Source organism: Etheostoma cragini, chromosome 13 (assembly GCF_013103735.1).
Source record: "Etheostoma cragini isolate CJK2018 chromosome 13, CSU_Ecrag_1.0, whole genome shotgun sequence".
Taxonomy (NCBI): Eukaryota; Metazoa; Chordata; class Actinopteri; order Perciformes; family Percidae; genus Etheostoma; species Etheostoma cragini.
In genome coordinates this window covers 10949655-10969660 of record NC_048419.1, presented here as the reverse complement: position 1 = coordinate 10969660, position 20006 = coordinate 10949655, and the positions used below count along the sequence as shown (strand labels likewise).

The 20006-nt window shown below is 38.1% G+C and overlaps 4 protein-coding genes across 6 annotated transcripts; 2 read left to right on the top strand and 2 right to left on the bottom strand.

Annotated features, from left to right (window-relative positions):
- Positions 1 to 11: 11 nt before the first annotated feature.
- mrps31 (mitochondrial ribosomal protein S31) lies at positions 12 to 3225 on the bottom strand. The gene is made up of 7 exons (XM_034890152.1): positions 2952 to 3225; positions 1783 to 2277; positions 1445 to 1597; positions 1146 to 1289; positions 989 to 1068; positions 603 to 743; positions 12 to 515 (listed from the first exon to the last, which is right to left on the bottom strand). The coding sequence occupies exons 1-7, from the start codon at positions 3173 to 3175 to the stop codon at positions 280 to 282; spliced, it is 1473 nt and encodes a 490-aa protein (XP_034746043.1). The 5' UTR covers positions 3176 to 3225; the 3' UTR covers positions 12 to 279.
- Positions 3226 to 3345: 120 nt separating this feature from the next.
- On the top strand, positions 3346 to 9108 carry taf6 (TAF6 RNA polymerase II, TATA box binding protein (TBP)-associated factor). 3 transcript variants are annotated; one of them, XM_034890149.1, is made up of 15 exons: positions 3346 to 3580; positions 4840 to 4997; positions 5149 to 5235; positions 5353 to 5506; positions 5612 to 5668; positions 5766 to 5885; positions 5997 to 6118; positions 6376 to 6453; positions 6566 to 6667; positions 6758 to 6940; positions 7155 to 7229; positions 7317 to 7442; positions 7612 to 7785; positions 7988 to 8179; positions 8537 to 9108. In XM_034890149.1, exons 2-15 carry the CDS (start codon positions 4842 to 4844, stop codon positions 8825 to 8827), a joined length of 1917 nt encoding a protein of 638 aa, XP_034746040.1. In that variant the 5' UTR covers positions 3346 to 3580; positions 4840 to 4841; the 3' UTR covers positions 8828 to 9108. The 3 variants fall into 3 exon arrangements, with proteins under 3 accessions (XP_034746040.1, XP_034746041.1, XP_034746042.1); XM_034890150.1 differs by having other exon boundaries at positions 3352 to 3580; positions 4822 to 4997; positions 8537 to 8827; XM_034890151.1 differs by having other exon boundaries at positions 3352 to 3580; positions 4807 to 4997; positions 8537 to 8827.
- Positions 9109 to 10544: 1436 nt separating this feature from the next.
- sat2b (spermidine/spermine N1-acetyltransferase family member 2b) lies at positions 10545 to 13419 on the top strand. Its single transcript, XM_034890667.1, has 6 exons — positions 10545 to 10847; positions 11018 to 11069; positions 12227 to 12310; positions 12628 to 12729; positions 12914 to 12954; positions 13049 to 13419. The coding sequence occupies exons 1-6, from the start codon at positions 10785 to 10787 to the stop codon at positions 13226 to 13228; spliced, it is 522 nt and encodes a 173-aa protein (XP_034746558.1). The 5' UTR covers positions 10545 to 10784; the 3' UTR covers positions 13229 to 13419.
- Positions 13420 to 14886: 1467 nt separating this feature from the next.
- On the bottom strand, positions 14887 to 19868 carry LOC117956090 (claudin-15-like). Its single transcript, XM_034890938.1, has 5 exons — positions 19652 to 19868; positions 16573 to 16737; positions 15839 to 15920; positions 15583 to 15693; positions 14887 to 15488 (listed from the first exon to the last, which is right to left on the bottom strand). The coding sequence occupies exons 1-5, from the start codon at positions 19866 to 19868 to the stop codon at positions 15389 to 15391; spliced, it is 675 nt and encodes a 224-aa protein (XP_034746829.1). The 3' UTR covers positions 14887 to 15388.
- Between the last annotated feature and the right edge of the window lie 138 nt (positions 19869 to 20006).

Sequence of the window (20006 nt, the reverse complement as noted above, 5' to 3'; positions counted from 1 at the left end):
GCAAAAAGCCATGATTGTACTTTTGATGCTTTATATTGTTTGTAATCTTATAAACAAGCACTTGTAATAGCAATATTTTAACCGTGGTTCTACAGTCTAATTAACAATTTAGAAACAGAAGATACTGTTCAATGTTGGCCAACAGGAAACAGACTTGATGCCAGTCCGCTCTAGCGGGCCTCCTGGAAGAGTTAAGAAATCCAACCTGTATGAGTAAAGATGATCATAGTGGCAAAGCCCATATGAGAAAATGGGAAAACATATGCAATTGTCTTAAGCTCAGTTGAGGTAAACGTCAGCCTCCTTGAGGACGTCCTCTTTCTGGTGGAAGTAGTCTCTGAACCAGGAAATGTGTTCCCGCTTCTGTTGGACTGTCAGGTAAGGGTTTCTGGACATGCCGGCCACCACAAGCTCCATGAAGTGACGCACTGGTCCCTGACGTGGGAAACCTTCCTCCAAGTGTTTCGCTAATAAGATATGCTCATGGAACGGGACACTGGTTTCCTCCTCGAGGCCTGACATAGAGCAAAAACACTCTTGTCAGTGTGTCATTTTTTTCCCTTATCCTTACATTTAGCTAGAATATAGCATGCATTACTCACCAGCCTCATTGTTGATTGGGTACTGCCACATTTTTCCCTCTTTGGTCCACTGGATCATTTCCTCGAGCCCGTTGCGGGGTGTTTGGTTGGTTGACAGAGACAACTGATTAGCAAAGTCCATGTCCCATAAAGTTGGCCGGGCTGAAAAAATGAGAGAGACGTCCGGATGAAGTTAGAACTGAGAGCTTTGGCAATGTCACAACAAATTTATATAGGACAGACCGACACCGCCTGCATGAAAAAGTTCTCATGGTAATAAGCATTTATGAAGCTCCATTCTCTGTTATTTCAGAAGACTAAAATAGTCAACAAATAACACTATCCACCCAGCAAACAAAGCCAATAAATCCTATTAGGCTTAATACAAAATCAAGATGTCTTATTACCAACTGCTGATTCAACTCCATTTTCTCCACCAGTAGTGGGGAAGAAGATGTTAAGTCTTTTCCCCGAGAACAAGTTCTTCCTAAAAAATAAAACACATTAAGCACATTGTCCAATTCAAAACCTATCTGAGTGAAACATGATGAATGACGTATTTGCCTTCTCCGAACACCGTCCAGCTCAGCTGTGATCCCTCTGTCGTGTTTGTATCCTTGCCCGTCCTCATCAAACCGGATCTGATTAGCCGGCCGAGCGTTCTGTCGGTTGGGATTCTTTCCTACTTTCATGTCAGCAATGATTACACTGAGAAGATATTCTTGGATTAATGTTTACAACATGTGAATGAGGCCTTTTATTTTCCACTACACAGAATTAAAGAGCAGAAAACTATATCAATCATATAAACAATCTAATTTAAATATTCTGTGTCCTATACTGGAGACATATTAGACACATACCCAAGGTTGTTCATGTTCCCTTTCTTGTGAGCCTGAGTAACAGCTTCATGCTGCCTCAGCTGCTTGAGCAGCTCAGACTCGGCCTGGCTGCGGTCCGGCAGAGTGGAAGCAGCAGCAGACACAGCTGCAACCAGCTCAGGATCCAGTGTCTCACTAAAAAACACAGGAGATGAAGAGACCCCCAGAGCTTCAGATATCTTCCCAAAATTGGGGTTGAAGTAGGTAACAAGTTCTCGGGCAAAATCTACAGGTGAAACAATTAAACTTGCAACACAATCAATGGCCACAGTGACCATGTGGCAATGCAACCTGACTAATAACTTCAAACTGTCTCTCACCTCTGTGATGAAGCCTCCACTGTAGCTTTCTGAAACATACTGATAGTGCTCTCCATGGCTGCTGGCTTTGTCTTGGGTGCAGACTCATAACTTGGCTTCACTTTTAAGTTTTTGAGCTTCCTCTTATTAGTTACTTCCACTCTCATGGCTCCAAGAAGATTGAGGAGACTCTCCTTCCCACTCTTAGCTGCATCAGTCTTCCCTTGTTGTGGCGTTGCCACAACCTGTTCATCTTTGACATCCACCTGCTGCTTCGTGGTACTCCCATCCTCTGTCTTTAACAGTACTGGCTCCTCCTTCCTTTGTTCAACCATATTGATGACACTGCTGTCATCTTCAGGTTTCTGTATAACCGAAGTTGAAGTTTCTGTGGCATCGGCATCTCTATCTGCATTTCTTTTCTGATCTTGATTAGAGGGCGTAACATCATTTCTCTTTTCACAGAACCTGACCGAACTTGAGCTGAGGGCTTTGACTCCACCGCCATTTGCAACCCTAGAAGAACACAGTTCAGTATTATAGGGGTCGGAATCAGAAGGGATCAAATGAGTTTAAAAATAATAATAATAAAACAAAACTATTATTGTAAGTGGGTGGGCAATACTGTTTTAAATTAACATCATGATGTAGCAGGAGATTTTTTGCTACATGATATGGTTGATGATAGCAAAGACAATAACAACATATTACAAAAATTACTAAATAATAACATACACTTCATTGGTTGGCTTTTTTATCCTCACATCACATATAGACAGTGGTCAATGTAACTGATCTTACAACGTGCTTTTTTTACTTCAGCAGTTACTTATCCTGTTGGATGGGACCATCTTCTCTAAATTCATATAGTTTTGTAGTTACTTCATGCTACCATGGAAACACCCCGTTAGTGATGCACCAGTTGTTCCATTAAATGCCCAAATCAAAATGTACCCCCCCCCCCCCCCCCCCCATCAGTGGAGGTTAGCTAACATTAGGTGCCCCTTCCACAGCTTTTATGGAAAGCATTCAACACGAATCGAGCTATTTCGAATGTGCATTGTTGTCAATGTACAACGTTTTTCAAAGTCACTGCGTTACCCAAAACAACCCAGTAACGTAAAGTAACATTAGCTGACGTTAAATAAAAAATCCTCACATATCTCGTTGTTCACTCAGACCAAGCTCACCTGGAAACTGGAGTAGCAGCCTTGTTACATTTAGCTGGCAACACACACGACTTATAGACACTGACTGAAGAATTTCGAGCACTGTATACAGTACGGAATAAAACTCTGTACATGATTTCTTCCTGAAATGTCCTTCCACGCTGACATTTGTCTCCCTTGTTACAACATAAGGTCCCCGCCGTAAGCTCGAGGATAACATTAGTTCCGGACACCAATGCATCCATGTTAGAGGGACGGTAATCTCCAAAGGGACATTTACTTATTTAATTCAGTTATTATGTGAAAGTATTAAATTATGGTATTGGTTATTTTGATATTTAAAACAAACTTTCCTCAATTATTTGTAATACGTTATTTTTCAAATAACGACTAGTAAGGTCCTCAATTATAGTCTCGCGATATCACAACTGGAACGTGACTCAAAATGGCGATGGAACATAAGCGCTAATTCACGAACGGAGGTCCAAGCTTCAATCGGTGAATTAGTTAGTTATTTATATTAGGAGATGGATATTCACAGAGAAGAATTTGCTTCGCGAAATAAGTATTGTTGCAGATCTCAACATTGACTGGATTTATTCTTGTAAGTTACTGCTTGAACTCAGAAAGGAGAGGACAACTTCACACAGGTAAAAATGTCAACGGAAGCTAAGTTACTAGCATGCAAGCTAACGCATATTTAGCTCACTGTAAATTAATATTAAAGAACTATGCAGTCATTAAGTGGCTTGAAATTAGCGCGGTTCTTATTTTGATATTAATTTGTTGCATTTGCATGAATATACTTTAGATGTGGCTTGAGTATGGTGTGTAGTTAGTTGGTTGTTATTCCGTCCGAGTGGTTAACCCGCTTTCTTTGGAGTGTTCTGTGTTTGTTTACACACATGAAGTAACTTGCAATACCTTTTTTTAAATTATTAATACCTTGCAGTTTTTATGTTGCAATGTAAATAAAATACACAATTGTTAAGTACACATCCCCTCAAGTCGATATATAATTGAGGCATCTGCTGTAGAAATGACTGCCTTTATAGGACTCTGTTAGCTAGCTTTGCACATCTTGACACCTGAATTTTTTTTCTCGAAAAGTTGCATGAGGATAATGAAGTGCGCTTTCAATTCCTGCCAAAAATAAAAGTGTATTTCCAAAACTAAAAACATTGCGGTCGAGAGTTCACCCCTCTAAGACATACTTTTTTTTTTTTTTTTTTTAACCATTCTTGCTTTAGCTTCATGTTGGCGGTTGTTTTCCTAATGCATTCATGTTGCTATGTTGAATAGTTGTGTGGCTTATGGCACATTAAACATTTGTTTTTATAAAGAGTCATTTTGGGCTCATTACCATAGAACCTTCTTGTACTTTGTTAGATAAGTTTCCCAAATGCTTTCTGGCACAAACTAGCATTAACTTACTTTTTGTCATCATCCCATAAAGCTGCAGTAAAACACCCAGTTGCATGCACATTGCCTCCAATCCCAGCCATGGAAACCTGTAGCTCCTTCAGTGATGTGATTGAGTGGTGTTCCCTAAGTAGCACCCTACGTGCATGAACACACAATGACGATGGTTTCATTGGTAACAAATAAAAATCTAAATGATGAGACATGCTTTCTCGTATTTACATTTGGGGAATGGGGCTGAAGACACACTGCAAATGCATTTTGTGCAAATCAATTGTGTCTTTAGAAGTAGACATAAATCCACATAATGTTTGCTAAACCATCACATAACATGTGAAGATGTTGTTTGTGGCTTCAGACCCCTTGAGTGTTTAGTATTGGTATTAAAGTATTACACTTTTGTAGAACAGAAACTGTTATACCCGGAGTTTTCTTTGTGTACAGTATATGTGAGGGGTGATATTCACAGTCCTGTGTACTTTGTTAGCGATGGCGGAGGAACGTCGGCAGAAGCAGTGTTCGGTCTCCCTACCTACAGAATCCATGAAGGCCATGGCAGAGTCTGTGGGAGTGGGACAGTTACAGGAGGAAAGCTGCACCGCCCTAAGTGAAGAAGTCAGCTACAGAATTAAAGAAATTGCACAGGTAAATCACAGATCTTTAAACCAGATATTTTGTTTGTGGGTCTCTAAATTGTTTTGAAACCACATTCTTGAATGTTTTTATCTCAAATCTAATATATAAGCTTTATATTTAAAGTCCTCGTTGGTCTTTTTCCTTTCTCCCCTTTACGTAGGATGCTCTCAAATTCATGCGTCATGGGAAGAGACGTAAATTAACTACCAGTGACATAGATAATGCTCTCAAACTAAAAAATGTGGAGGTAAAAGATAACTTTAAACTTTTATTTTTTCATTAAACCACTTGCTAGATGTTGTTTGAAGGAAAGTCTAAAGGGGTTTCTGTTCCATGTCTTCTAAGTTAATTTCTCTCGTTATAGCCCCTGTATGGATTCCAGTCGCAAGAGTTTATCCCTTTTCGCTTTGCAAGTGGTGGTGGAAGAGAACTTTATTTCTATGAGGAAAAGGAAGTCGACCTCAGTGACATTATTAACACACCACTCCCCAGAGTTCCACTAGATGTGTCTCTCAAAGGTACCCAAATATTTAATATTACATGCCGTTCATTATACTCCAGGATATTGTATTTTCTTGTTGTGACTGGAAGCTGATACAGCATGTGTGTTTGTTAATCCACAGCCCACTGGTTAAGCATTGAGGGGGTGCAGCCTTCCATTCCTGAAAATCCACCACCAGGTGAGCCCTGTTTAAATGTTCTTCTCTCACAAGAAAAATGAAAAAGAAATCTAGGAAAAACTAAAAGTTGGGTGCAATTTATTTATTTTTATTTCAGCACCAAAAGAGCAACAAAAGGTTGAATCTACAGAGCCCCTTAAAGTCGTCAAACCTGGTCAGGAGGAAGAAGGTACGATTCAAGGCAAGAGTCAGGGGGCAACGGCTGCTGATGGCAAAGGTCAGAACCTTGTGTTTATACTATAATTCAACGTTTCTCTTCATCTGTCCCCTTACCTGTTTTTTTTTTTTCTTCCCTCGCTAATTGTTTGATTATCTCTGTCTCTTTCAGGAAAGGATAAGGGTCTAATAAGGTTGAAGCCACGCAGCACTCATGAGCTGTCTGTGGAACAGCAGCTTTACTACAAGGAAATCACAGAAGCGTGTGTGGGCTCCTGTGAAGCTAAGAGAGCTGTATGTCCTGCTTGTCTGTCTGTATATAAGATTTATTATTGTATACATTATGAGTAACCATGTAATTTACCTTGTTTCCTCTTGACATGAAATTACATGGTGGGTTTCATTAGTTGGCTATAAAGTTAAGAAATTGCAACACTTCGCAGCAAGCAGGAAATAGTATGGGCAATTGTAGAATTCTGCCAAACTGACTGAACTGAAACTGAGTTTTAACCTTTTCTGTCATGTCACTTGTCATGTTTCCTCTCATCCAGGAAGCTTTACAGAGCATTGCTACAGATCCTGGACTGTATCAGATGCTTCCAAGATTCAGCACATTTATTTCTGAAGGAGTGAGCATCTTTTCTTCACATTTTCTCCAAATGTTCTAAAACATTACTCACCTCAGATGAAACACCTGAGCATATCTCTGCTGAAAGTACTGACTTAATGCTCTCCTTACAGGTCCGTGTGAACGTGGTGCAAAACAACTTGGCTCTACTGATTTATCTAATGCGGATGGTCAAAGCTCTAATGGACAACCCTACCTTGTATTTGGAGAAATACGTAAGTACAGAAAACAAACAAAATGTTATTTATTGAATCTCATTGTATACTTTTATCCTAATGGTATAATCTTTCTATCTGTATTTGCAGCTGCATGAGCTCATCCCAGCAGTTGTGACGTGTATTGTGAGTAAGCAGCTGTGTTTGCGACCAGATGTTGACAACCACTGGGCTTTACGAGACTTTGCTGCTCGCCTCATGGCCCAAAGTTGTAAAACTTTTAGTACTACAACCAACAACATCCAGTCCCGTATTACCAAGACTTTCACTAAGGTGGGTTTTGTGTTTTATATTTTGTTCCCAAAAACATTGAGATAAAAAGATGGGAAAAGAAAAACCCATGGATAGTTTATACAAGTTCTTTTTCTAGCCACAGATACAGGATTTTTGGGATGATCCTTTGTTAAAAGATACATGTTACCCTCCTTAAATTTAAGGTTAACACCACTGTTTAAACATACTAAACCAGACGGACATGTTTCCTCAGAGTTGGTTGGATGACAAAACCCAGTGGACCACACGTTACGGCTGCATTGCTGGACTTGCTGAACTAGGACCTGATGTGAGTTGGATTCTTTTTTTCCCTCCGATCTTTATCATTTTTACTCTTTTTCAATTGGCAGCAACCTCCTGATTTTGTCCCCTGCAGGTGATTAAGACGTTGATCCTTCCTCGGCTTACTATAGAGGGTGCTCGCATCAAAGCAGTGATGGAAGGACCAGTGGTCTCCACTATTGATAAGATAGGAGCGGACCACGTTCAAAGCCTCTTACTGGTAATACATGTGTGATTATAATGCATTTAAAAGTAGACTTCCCACAGATTGATACATATATACACTTCAGTCAAAGCATTTCACTACAACATGACATCCACCAGTAATTGTTCCTTACTTTGTATCAGTACAGTACTGTTTCATATTAACATGTGTTTTGTTTTCAAAGAAACACTGTGCAAGTGTTATTGCCAAGATCCGACCTCAGCCTGACAACATGGAGCAGTATCGGACAGACTATGGTTACCTCGGACCCATGCTTTGCTCCCATGTAATGAAGGCCAGGACTCAAGCAGCCCTGCAAGCTCAACAAGTCAACAGAACCACATTAACAATCACACAGGTACGTGTAATACTTGGATACTGAAGGAAACTTTTGAAAAGAAGATGCCATAAAAGCATTTATATATATATGTATATATTTAATCTGTGCAATTTAGGCATTTTATCTACAGTCCAGAGTTAATGTGAGTTATTGCAGAAATGACATGCAAGTAAACTAGCACACAGCTGTTCAGTTCTGAATCATGAATCCTTTTTTGCAGCCTCGTCCCACCCTTACTGTCTCACAAAGTGGGCTAAGTGGGTCGGCGGGGTCGCGCACTCCCAGCATCATTAAGGTTCCGAGCTCCCTCACCTTGATGACTCCTCGACCAGGGACCCCATCACAGCCGTCTCCCCCGGCAACAAAGTACATCGTCATGGCAACCAGTGCTGGAGCCTCCTCAACTCAGCAGGTTTTTGATTCACTTTACCCCAATCACATCCACAGGGTTCCTCGTTGTGCCTGTATTTATAAAATGATATGATCAAAAGGAATATATACATATTATTATTATTGTATCTTTGATTTGCCATCTCAAAAAAGCAGCTGCGGTGATAACATTTAAATACAACGTATATCTTATGTGTTACAATATGAAAACGACAATCCAGAAAGCAAATACAGAAAAATAGACATTAAACATTTATATTTTGTATTCAATAATGCTGCGATTGGTGTGACACTTAGCAGGTCTTGGATTTAATTACAGGATTCAGTGAAACCTCTTTAGAGTATGAATTTACCTCCTATCCTTTTGTCTTTCCTCTAGGTAATCACCCTCAGCTCTTCCCAGTCAGCCTCACCGGTCACTAGCACTGTTCCCAGCGCCACTTCAGCCTTGCAGCCTTTGGTAAAACTGGAGTCTGGCAGTGGCCCTGGACTGACAAGTTCGCGACCAATGCAGAAATACATAGTTGTATCTCTGCCCTCGTCTGCCTCTTCATCTTTGGAGAGTAAGAGTTCCGTGCTTCCAACCTCAATTTCCTCAACCCCGCTAGAAGCAACGTTGAAGCTAGACCGGTCCGAGTCTCCTGGAGCGAGCACACAGTCGCCACACTGAACCTTAAATAGGTAGAGGAGATTTTTACCATGTTGGTGCAGCTGAACACACAAGGAGGTTTGTTTGGGCTGAACTTAAAGGGGGTCAACTCTGGAGTGGTATGAAGGGGAATATCTGAACTCTTGGCAGATAAACAAATGTGACTAGACATTGTAAATATGTTAATGCCCAATGAAAACTGAGGTCCAATTGTGAGATCTGTAATGTTTCAGCTTATATTCTAATTGATTTCATGTTCTTTTTTACTCTAAAATAAATCAGATTTTGTATGAAATCCTTTATCTGGATGTCTTTTTTTTCATAGTTATGTATATGTATATATGTATATATGTGTGTATATATATATATATATATATATATATATATATATATATATATATATATTTTTAAGTATAAAAAACATAAGAAAATTATGATTCTGTATAGTTTGCCATCAGCACATTTGACTGTTTATCAAGTGTTGTATCTGAACACCAAAATATCTTGTATAACTGTTTAAACAGTTTGCTACCACATTATTCTCTGAAACAGGCTTGGTGTTATCAGTGATCACAAGCCAGTTTAAACCCCATGAGTGACGTAAAAGCCAGCTATTTTACTGCTGGTGCACGAGGCTTGACTCGCTTTTGTCTCTCCTTAGCTCAGTCATAGATGTATTGAGTACGGTGGCTGATCGGGGCAAACGCCCTGCAACTTCAGAAAACAAAACACAAGCAAATTAAGTAAGCAACTTCCTTAATTTGACAACATGTGCAGCATTCACCAAACGCACTGCATATGTACACAACCACATACATAAACGCGATGCAAATAAAAGACAATGCAAAAAGAAAAGCACACAAACCACAAAAACAAATGCAACAAAAAAAACGCTGCATCCAGATTACACAAAAGAAGTTATCCAGGCCTCAGGCAGTGGGACTGCAGAACTACAAACCTTTCAACTGGCAAGCACTGAGCCACAGCCGCCCCACTTTACTGACTAACTGCCTTAACTTAACAGTCAAGCAGTTAGTAAGTGTTTCCCAGTTTTAGGAGATGTCAGTGAACACGTGACGGAGTTAATGAGAGACACAGCAATAACACTGGTCTTAGGAGCCCTAAAGGACAGGAATCCCTGTTATTGTAAATACTATATTATAGAAGATAGATTGACATCCCCGGTGGGAGACTTAGCTATCTGTGAGGATCCTGTGGAGGTGCGTCTCTTGCCTGTAATCTATGTAAATTACCTGTAAAGCACGCCCTCTTTGTCCCTCCCCTCAGGCTCCTCCCCAGCAAAAACAGTGACGTAAAAATGTTAACAGTGTAAAAAAAACTCACTGAAAACACATCAAGAACAAATGTAGATTGACATTGAAAAACCAAACATAATACAAACAAATGTTTAAGTGAAATAATATAATAGGATTGTGAGATTATTTCTTTTTTGATGTTTGTGTTTTATATGTCAGTTCAACATTTTTCAGTGCAGATTTGTGTTGTTTCAATGCCACATGTTATTTTCAATACCACTGATTACTGTCACTGTACTAGCTCCATAGCTCACCCCTTTGATTTTGACTAGTGGTGGACGTCTCTATCTTTTATTTTGAAAACAAAATTGCAACACCGGAACTATTTCCTGTTGTTGATGTTTCAACTTCTTTAACTGTCTATAGTTTCAAAAGTCGTTTTCAACCTATTTTCAACGGGGTGATTTGTAAGCAAATTTGCGTTTCCTAGGAAGGCGAAGGCATGACCCGCCCTACTTTGCCTCTGATTGGCTATGACTGGATGTCTTCGTTGGTTGGTTTAAGGAATGAGATTGGTTAGGGAAAGAATACCAGGTAAACCAATCAGAGGCAGATTAGCGCGGGATATGCCTTTGCTATCCTAGGAATCGCAAAACCGCTATTACACTTATTTCTCTCAGAGGTAGAAGACAATAGTGTGGACTGTGGTACATTAAACAAAAATGGATTTTAAAGTACGTGCTGCATTAAAAGAAGACTGCAAAGAAATATCGAGAATGATATTGGTGAGGCTCAGTACCGAGTCGTTCTGATACGAAAATGAAGCTAACTTAAAATGCTTTACAATGCTAACGTTAACGTTAAACCTGACCTTACCGTTACGTTACTGGTATATTTGTAAAATGACACGGTACATTCACGTATACCTTTTGACAACCCACTCTCTTTTTTTCAGGAGTTAGCGGTTTATGAAAACATGCCCGACCAAGTGAAGATATCTCATAAAGGTAAATCTGCACTTATCAATTATAGAACATGTTTTAAGAAAAGCCCACAACTTCATTTAGCCTTCCGTATCAGTTAGCAGAAGTGGTCCCGGGTTTGCGCATGGTGTCTTCCTGAAGCGTATAATGTGCCATTTGAGTTAGTTAAGGTTAGTTGAGCATTGCGAGACTTTGTAACCAGGCATGCGCAAATAATAAACTATGTGAACAAAACCGTGATTGACTAGTGAGATGAGATTCTGTTTAAAAAGCAGGAGAGCTCAGCACGTGTTGAATCAAATCTTTTGGAGAACATTTTTCAAAAATGTGGTTATGGCTGGGTAATGGCTCTTCTTTTTGCCATGCAAACATTTTCTGTATTTAAGCATTCTCTCTTGCTATCGTATCAGAAATGGCTTGTTGTTGACTACTCAACATCTGCCTACTAAAGGAGCGGTGAACATAAATACAACAGCCAGACAACAAGTATGACTATCATGTGTACAATACATAAATATTACTTTTAAAGGTACCTAGTGGTTTTTGACCACTAGTAACAATGTTAAGCAATGTTTTGAAGAGCGGGTCCCCAAATTGTTTCCATCTCGTGTTCTACAAGTATGCCTCACACCATGAGCATAAGGATGAGATGATAGACATCTCTGCTGACTGAAGATAATATCTACCAACAAGTGTTAGGGGTATTATTGGCCATATTGGAAGCAATGCACAAATAAAAGAGGAATAGAAGAAAAGACTTCATGCAGGTTTGTAACAGGATCCGTGTGTGCAAGTAAGGTAAACAGCTTAGTCTGGATGAAACCTGAAGATTTAGATGTGAAAAATTGGGATGTAGGATGTGATCCACATCTGGAGTTATACCATCTTCTTCTTTTCAACTTGTTTCTTTCCTAATAGACTATTTTGTAGCAGTGTCTTTATGTGCCTGCAAATTTGCTGTTATTATCAATTTCATTTTAGCCAGAAAGGTCCCATTGAGAGACAAGATCGCTTCTTCCAGGGTGTCCTGGAGAGTGAATAAGAGGAGAGTTGTAAACAAGTAATAAAGTAATCTTCAAATGTTTAAAAATTAATGTTGTTCAAATTAATGTTTGTATGTGCCTTATCATTTGGGTAAGTGAGTATGTATTGAGTATTAATACATTATGGCTTTTCTTTAGAACTGGAGCAGGACGGTTTCTGCCAAAATCCCTTCTTTGAATGCCTCGTTGCAGAAGTGTCTGAGGAGCATAAATCTAAAGAAGGTAAATTGTTGAACAACATTTAACAACAGGTCTGTGCCCTCGCTGTTACCTCTACTAAGTATTCAACAAATCACGATGCCTACTCAAATGCGGCCTCATAAATCAACAGTGTCAGATGTTCGTCTGTTTCTTTTTTAGCTAAAACTGAAGGTAGGTAAGGGCGGTTGCACAGGGACTGCAGTCTGACTGAGCATCCATAGACTTGAAATCAATTCATCATTTTTTTATCCAAGACATAAGAGACTTATTGCACTGTATTTTTTAGGTTTTAAAATTGTCTTGTCTTTTTGATTCCTTGTTTCTTTTTGTGCATGTAGGATTCACAATTGTCGGATATGCCCTTTACTTTTATACCTACAGTACATGGAAGGGGCGGTCCGTATATTTGGAGGACCTGTACGTGATGCCAGAATTCAGAGGTAGGTATGTGTTGAGATGTCAACGTAACCTGAAAAGAAAGTGTTGTGTAAAATGTGTTTTGTGTACTTGCTTAGTTGTGGGAATCCTAATTTCCTAATGTTTCGATAATGTCTTTGGCATTTTTTTAAATTGTTTTGTCCTCAAGTATAACATTTGTTTTACTTTTATTGATTTCCTGTACAGGAAGGGGCATTGGTAAGGGTTTGCTGAGCAAAGTTGCTGAGGTAAATGGGTTTGTTGACCACTAAAGCACAACTTTGTTCATCTGTCCATCTGTGTGATGAAGAGGTAACAGCATGACTGACTTTATGTTCTCAGGTGGGGAAGAATAAGCAGTGTGTGCGGCTGCAGCTGTCTGTGTTGGACTGGAATACTCCCACTCGAGACTTCTACGCTGCTAAAGGAGCTCAGGACCTAACCGCCAGCGAAGGATGGCACTTTATACGCTTTGATGGACCAAACCTGGACAATTTAGCAAATGAGGCTCCTAAAGATTAAAAGTCTGGCAACGAAAATGTGTCTTGATGTGAAAGATGAGGCTGTTAAACATGAACTTTTTTGTAAGACCTGGTTCCTGACTACCTTGTCTTCTGTTGAACAAAATCATGTTTAATACCACAAGGACCTGCATACACTTTATAAATGTAACTTTATATACTTTTATTTCATTAAAGTACCTTTGACCTTAATTTATTCATGTTGTAGGCATTTTTGCATATGGTTTGTCTCCATTCAGTGCAGTGTTAATTCATTTTAAAGACATCATTTCCTAAAATTGTTTGAATCTTGTATACTGTATCAACATTTGTGACTATTTAAACAAGCAAAATATAACCAGCATATTGGACACAGTCCAGCCCTAAGGTAATTCACTGTACTACTACTACTAATAATAATAATGTAGGATATGGTGATAATGGTTGTATATTTTGGCCAACTTCCCAGCAACACAATTTGTCCTGAGTAAATCCAATTCCAAATGTGACACCACATTATTCCAATAGGTGGCAGATTTAACTGTCTGAAATCACATCCTCTGACATCTCCGAGTTGGCAGTCAGGGAATGTCAAGGCTACACGGACGATGCATTCAGCTCTGTGTCTGCTTTGGTTAAAGGACTCAGTGGAGAGAATGGCTCTGTAACCCCAAACTCCTTTTCATTTATATAGTCACATTGCTCAACAGCTCTTTTCATGGAATATGTTGTAAATCATTATGTCATTAATATTTTTTATGGTTTAAAAAAATCAGTCATTAGAAACATTTATTTTTGTATAAAACATACCAGAAATCCACACAAACACAGGTAAAAGCACTAAAAATAAAAACACTTCACATTTGAAATGGATAGGTAAAAAAAGGATAAAAATGATTTACATTTGTTTCAACTGAAGTTCTCTGGTTCACAGGTAAGAGTAAAGAGAAGAAAAAAAATCACACTGATGTACTGATATGAAAACCCTGTTGTACTGCAATTATATACTAGACAAGTGTATATCCAGCTACGTTCTTAATCTACAGAATCTACATTTACTCCTTATTGCAGATACATTTGATAGATTTAAGTCCATTTTACTTAAGAGCTTTATTTACTTTCAGATTATTTAATAAGAAGATTGTAGAAACTTTTGTTGCCAGAGAGGAGAGCTTTTAGAGTTTTTAACATCCTTCTGAAGGAGATGTTGGTGTTGTGGAAGGAGTGCGATTCTCTCTTCTCAACCAGAAAACATTTGAGGTCGAGAGGTTTGAGGACATGGTTATAACAAAGGATTACACTAACACTTTATATATTAACAAAAACTGACTTTGACAAAATTGTAAAAAAAAAAAAAAGTTTAAGGCATTATGAGTTTTAAATATTTCTAATAGTGTTTCTTGCTATGTTAGAGTGATTAAAAAAAGTTTTTTGTAAGGTCAGAGGATTTGATTTGTTATGTCATATCCAACTTTCTTATTATGTACAAGTCATCATGTAGCAATGATTAAAAGGAGTAAAAGGAAAAGTATATATATATATATATATATATATATATATATATATATATATATATATATATATATATATATATATATATATATATATATGTTAAATCTACAGAGGAGAAATGGCATCCTGATCAGAAAATGAAGTCACATTCTATTAAGTCACAGTCTATTAAAGCAGTAATTGGCGTTCCTGCCACTGGCTGCATCCAGACCAGTCTAATTTTTTTGATATTTCAAGTACAGCCCCTTTAAAAGGTATGTTTTTTTAAAGCTGTCGGGGATATAAATGGTCCTATATTGGGATTCCTACCACATTCTGGATATTGTTAAATGCAAGCATGTAATAAGCTAATTGTATTTTGTAAAATTCTAGATTATAACAGTGTAGTATCACAGTTTTCATTGTTTTGCTACATCTCTTGGTAAGCCCATGGTAACTACATATGCAATTTTCACAATGCATAACATTCAAAATTCTTATGCTGTAAATATGTGTCACTAAAAGGTTTGGATTAGACAAAGCCAGTAAATCTCCAAATCAAGGGTACTGCTTTTAAACTAGTTCACAGTGATCATGAGTCTTTACATTGTGAAAGATGTCCTTTCATAGTGCATTCAAGTTTGTGAATAGAGTCCAACCCAGGTAGCTCACTCCATTACTCAATCACCTCTCAGATATACACATTTCTTCCAGAGTTGCTCGACACAGTTTGAGACCTTGCCGTATTTAACAGCACGTGTTCTTTAGAGGATGGTTGGCATGAATATGATCTAAAACACAAAAAGTTAAGAGAGTATGGATCAATTCTACTACTATACCCGGTGAATTTTATATCGTTGTAACGTTTCTGCAACACATACTCACATTTTTTCGTCGGGTGTGTTGACTGTGCAACTACACAACAGGCATGCACCTCCAAAAATGGCAAGTGTAGCTGAAAACCACCCGATGTACAAGCCTGTTCCAATCTCATACCTGTGTTACAATAACATTGAACACATTTTCATCTATGTATTAGTATTTAATCCTTGGTGAAGAATAATTTTACTGTGTGCTGTTCAGCTGTTGTTCTACTTCTTTTCAACTTAATGACCTACTCATGCGGGATGTGTTAACTCACTTTATCCCTGGATAAAACGGGTCAAAGAACTCCTGTGTGATGGTGGCTGCATACCAAGATACAGCAATCATGGTGCAAATCCCTACAAAACACAACACATGGTTTACTTTAGACCATTTATTTTGAGTTTCATGCAAACGACTAAGAAAACTTTAACAAGGTCAAAATAGGGTTTTTAGATAAAGATGTGATGTAAGCCATGTTAGGAATGTCCTAAGGGGGCTAAAACCATTTCATGCAATACAAGATTATTTATGAAGCCCGTAATGTAAAGCAAAGGTACACGCTTGTTCATTTATATCTACTCTACAAGTTATGTGTGATTACCATGAAGCCGTTCAAATTAAACTAAAATGATGGAATAGTATTTATTTTTTGGACACATGTGTTCCTGAGATTACCGGTGTCTGCTCACCAAATCACTTTTGTGTATTTTACATAGTGTGACCTATTCTCACATTTAAATATCTTCGGGAATGGCATGCTTTATCAGCAGATTTGTTAGAGTAGGGATAAACTTTTGAACTGGTGACCCATTTTCTGATCTTTTGCACACAGAGATATTGGAGTGAGAGAGAAATGATTTACCCTTTTAGATGTTTAGTGCTGTTTGATTGTGTCTATAAGCACAGGAACCTTTTCTTCATCATAAACACAACACAATTAAAGTGACCAAACATTTTACAATTCTTTCTTTTGTTATGTGGTCATTACATCCACCCCCAAGCCTTTACCTTGTAGTAAATAGAACACTCCTCCAATCGCAGCGATCCTTCCCTTCAGGACGTAGTTTTCTCCTCCTATTTTTGAGCACTTCATTCCTGCGAGAGTAGCAACGAGCCCAAACGTCCCAAAAACAATGGAAGTGATCATGAGTGCCCGTGCGGCCTGAACATGCCCTGTGTTCAAACGTAAAAAAAAAAGAAAACAAATTCTTGTTACAATGTGTTACACACACACACACACACACACACACACACACACACACACACACACACACACACACACACACACAGACAAACACACACACATATGTATATATACATACATATACAGTACAGGCCAGAAGTTTGAAACCACCTCTTCTCATTCAATGCGTTTTCATGACTATTTACATTGTAGATTATCACTGAAGGCATCAAAACCATGAATGAACACATGTGGAATTATGTACTTAACAAAAAACTCTGAAATAACTGAAAAAATGTCTTAAATTCTAGTTTCTTTTAAGTAGCCACCCTTTGCTTCTTTGATAGTGCTGGAAACCCTCGGTGTTCTCTCAATGAGCTTCATGTGGCAGTCCCCTAAAATGGTTTCCACTTCCCAGGTGTGCCTTGTCAAGGTTAATTAGTGGAATTTCTTTTAAATTAAATCAAAATGCGTAAGTGCATTAGTAGTAGCAAGCGTCACATTTTCACATTATTTCTTATTGTGTTAAAAATGCATGCTTTTGTCAAAGAGATGACATTTACTTTTACAACAAGAACAACAATCCTTTTTTTTGCAGGTGAAAGCCTCCTAGACGCTCACTGATAGTAACCCTGGTTATATGCTAATAACTGACATGTTAAGAGGGCAAAGCCTGAACAAAATACAACTTCAGCCACAACACTTCAGAAAAGATATTTTCTTTAATACTGTATATCCAAAATCAAGCCCTTTCCAATATATGGACTATAGTTTCAGTGAGGTTGTGTTCAATTGGTTGAAAGGCAGCCATGCCGGTTTTATTCCTTACAAATACACCATTTTTAATTCCCCATTTTAACAAAACAGACACAGTATGTGTGTACTGGAAAGCAAATGTTTCTGGCTGTGATGAGATGGGGGACTGACAGAATATATATATATAGTACCTTAGGTGTTCAAGGCAAGGCCTGGGCATTCAGTTTCACGTGTTTCATAAGATAATATAAGATAAGATAGATTCTATTAATCCCACACTGGGGTAAATTCCTGTGCTACATCAGAAAAACACATACACATGTTAAGTAGACATATACTGTACATAAAGTACAAGAAATAGAAATTCAGCACTTGTCTATTGTATCACATTTGTAAATGTTTAGCAAAGTAGTTAAGAGTTTCCAACAAATTGGTATCAATATGCATTCTTAGAAATTACTTTGGTTTTATTATTATTTTATGAGCATCTATCTTTCTGTCTGGGTTCACTGGGGTTGTGCTCTCTTATTTCATCATATCTTTTATTACTCGCCTTTACTAAAGATTATAGCCAGCACATCAGATTGCTCTTGACAGGCTTCTCAAGGCACATTAAGAACCTCTATACATCAAGGAGAGCAAGGGCAAATAAGAACATCCATTTTTCCACTGTTGGGTTGGATACAGTGGTAAAGGGATTCAGCTGAATTCCATGAATGGTTTGGAGTCAAACTGTTTAGTTATATGACTTTCATACAGCTTGAAGAGTAAAGACATTCTTGTTTTCTACTCCACAGCAGTTCTTACGAGTGGTTGCTTAAACCATTTCTGTGTTGGCCACATGGAAATTAGCGTGACCCAACATGAGGGACAACAGGAAGTCTAACCCTTCAAGTTTGCTTACCAACATCTATAGACTTAAAGCAGTTTCTCACCTTTTGACCTTTGCTTTCAACACTGTGTTAATAATGTCAAATCATTATTGATGGATTCAAAGCTCATTTTGGCTCCTCACTTCACCCTTTTCCCGAGTGATGATGGGTAGGTTAGCGGGACTGAGGGGTGCATCACCCCATCCCGTCCAGCAGATGACTAGGTTTGGTGCCCCGCAGATAATCTGTTTGCTTGTCTGACAACTAAGCTCAAAGGATTTGTCTTCTTTAGTTTAAGAAATGTAGCATTTTTTTTAGTTGTCAGACCTTTATCATTATGGTGATTAAGTACCACTGCAGCCTTTTGGCTACACATACAAAAAACATTTTACTTTACTCCGTTCCAAATGGTTCAAACCCAATCACAGGAACTTAGAACCATTTGACTTAACTGCTTTGTGTCAAAGTTGACTTTATGGACATTTCTAAAGACATTGTTTTCATGGTTGTTATACTGGATGACATTATCTTTGTAAGAGTACATTGAAAATCGAAGGCACCATTTCACAAAAACTACTAACCAGTATGCAATTACCACATGTAAAGTGGCAGTGCATTGCATTTAACACAATGGATACATTTAAAGATGCAATGTAAAACGAAGCACCTGTACAATGTTAGTGCAATTAAACAGCCCTCTTATACTATTTTTAAAGTTAACGAGGTGGTTTTGATTAAGAATGTGTTTATCTAAAACTATATTGTAATTAGTCCAATAGAAATGTCCATTGGGTGGATGTAAATTCCTCTTATACACCTTCAAACTTTACAAGCTTCACAAACTTTACCAAGCTGTTGGATTAGATTGCACAGCTGCGGCCGTAGATTACGGCACAATCATTGCATTAAATACTTTATGTGTATTATTTTTCTTTTTGTGTAGTTGGTCTGTCTACGCATTTAAAGTATACGCATGTACACTTTTCTAGGAAGAATGGTACGTGGCTCAATCAGATATCTGACAAAGCCGTATTCAGACTGGAAATTCATAGTCAACTGTCATATGAAGCTGAAACAGCAGTGAGAAAATGCAAATAGCTGAAATATAAAATATTGCTAAAAACATAAGCAAATTGTTTTACTTAATTCATTAATCACCAAAAACTGTCACATTAAAATAGATTACATTACAGCAGTTACCAAAAAGTGACTTTACCAAAAATTTGTTATGGAAAATTGATTATCCAGCTATCAGATAATTGGTACTTCGACTTACCTGGAAGAGCAAAAAGGGATGGAAAGTCACGACAGTTAAATATCCCTGTTGAATCACTCGCACAAGACATCCAGAGGTTCTCATAGATTGCGGAGGTTGTAATCGCACTGCCATCTTCGGAAGATTTTCTCCAATACTGATCTTGTAAAGATATGAAAATCAGTATCCAGCCTGCAAAACCTAGGAAAAGTGCTAAAACCTCAATGATTTCTTTCATCTTGAAACTAGTTTTCTATTAGTAATTAGTAAAACTAGTAGATGATACCTCTGCAAAGGAGCTCTATTCACAGCTTCTGTATTTGATATACATTTTGGGAGTGTGAGAACTGACGAAGGATGTTTCCCCTCATGCACT

Bases quoted from the DNA above. Each gene is read 5' to 3' on its own strand.
- mrps31 (XM_034890152.1), bottom strand. From the start codon at position 3,175: ATGGATGCATTGGTGTCCGGAACTAATGTTATCCTCGAGCTTACGGCG. The intron at 1,598-1,782 runs GTGAGAGACAGT...TGTGTTTTTTAG, and splicing joins GTGGAGGCTTCATCACAGAG to TGAGACACTGGATCCTGAGC. The intron at 744-988 runs GTAATAAGACAT...TCATTTTTTCAG, and splicing joins TGGAGTTGAATCAGCAGTTG to CCCGGCCAACTTTATGGGAC.
- taf6 (XM_034890149.1), top strand. From the start codon at position 4,842: ATGGCGGAGGAACGTCGGCAGAAGCAGTGTTCGGTCTCCCTACCTACA. The intron at 5,236-5,352 runs GTAAAAGATAAC...CTCTCGTTATAG, and splicing joins TCAAACTAAAAAATGTGGAG to CCCCTGTATGGATTCCAGTC. The intron at 7,443-7,611 runs GTAATACATGTG...TTGTTTTCAAAG, and splicing joins ACGTTCAAAGCCTCTTACTG to AAACACTGTGCAAGTGTTAT.
- sat2b (XM_034890667.1), top strand. From the start codon at position 10,785: ATGGATTTTAAAGTACGTGCTGCATTAAAAGAAGACTGCAAAGAAATA. The intron at 12,730-12,913 runs GTAGGTATGTGT...TTTCCTGTACAG, and splicing joins CGTGATGCCAGAATTCAGAG to GAAGGGGCATTGGTAAGGGT. The intron at 12,955-13,048 runs GTAAATGGGTTT...TTATGTTCTCAG, and splicing joins TGCTGAGCAAAGTTGCTGAG to GTGGGGAAGAATAAGCAGTG.
- LOC117956090 (XM_034890938.1), bottom strand. From the start codon at position 19,868: ATGAAAGAAATCATTGAGGTTTTAGCACTTTTCCTAGGTTTTGCAGGC. The intron at 15,921-16,572 runs GTAAAGGCTTGG...TGTGTTTTGTAG, and splicing joins AGTGTTCTATTTACTACAAG to GGATTTGCACCATGATTGCT. The intron at 15,489-15,582 runs GTGAGTATGTGT...TTTGTGTTTTAG, and splicing joins AACACACCCGACGAAAAAAT to ATCATATTCATGCCAACCAT.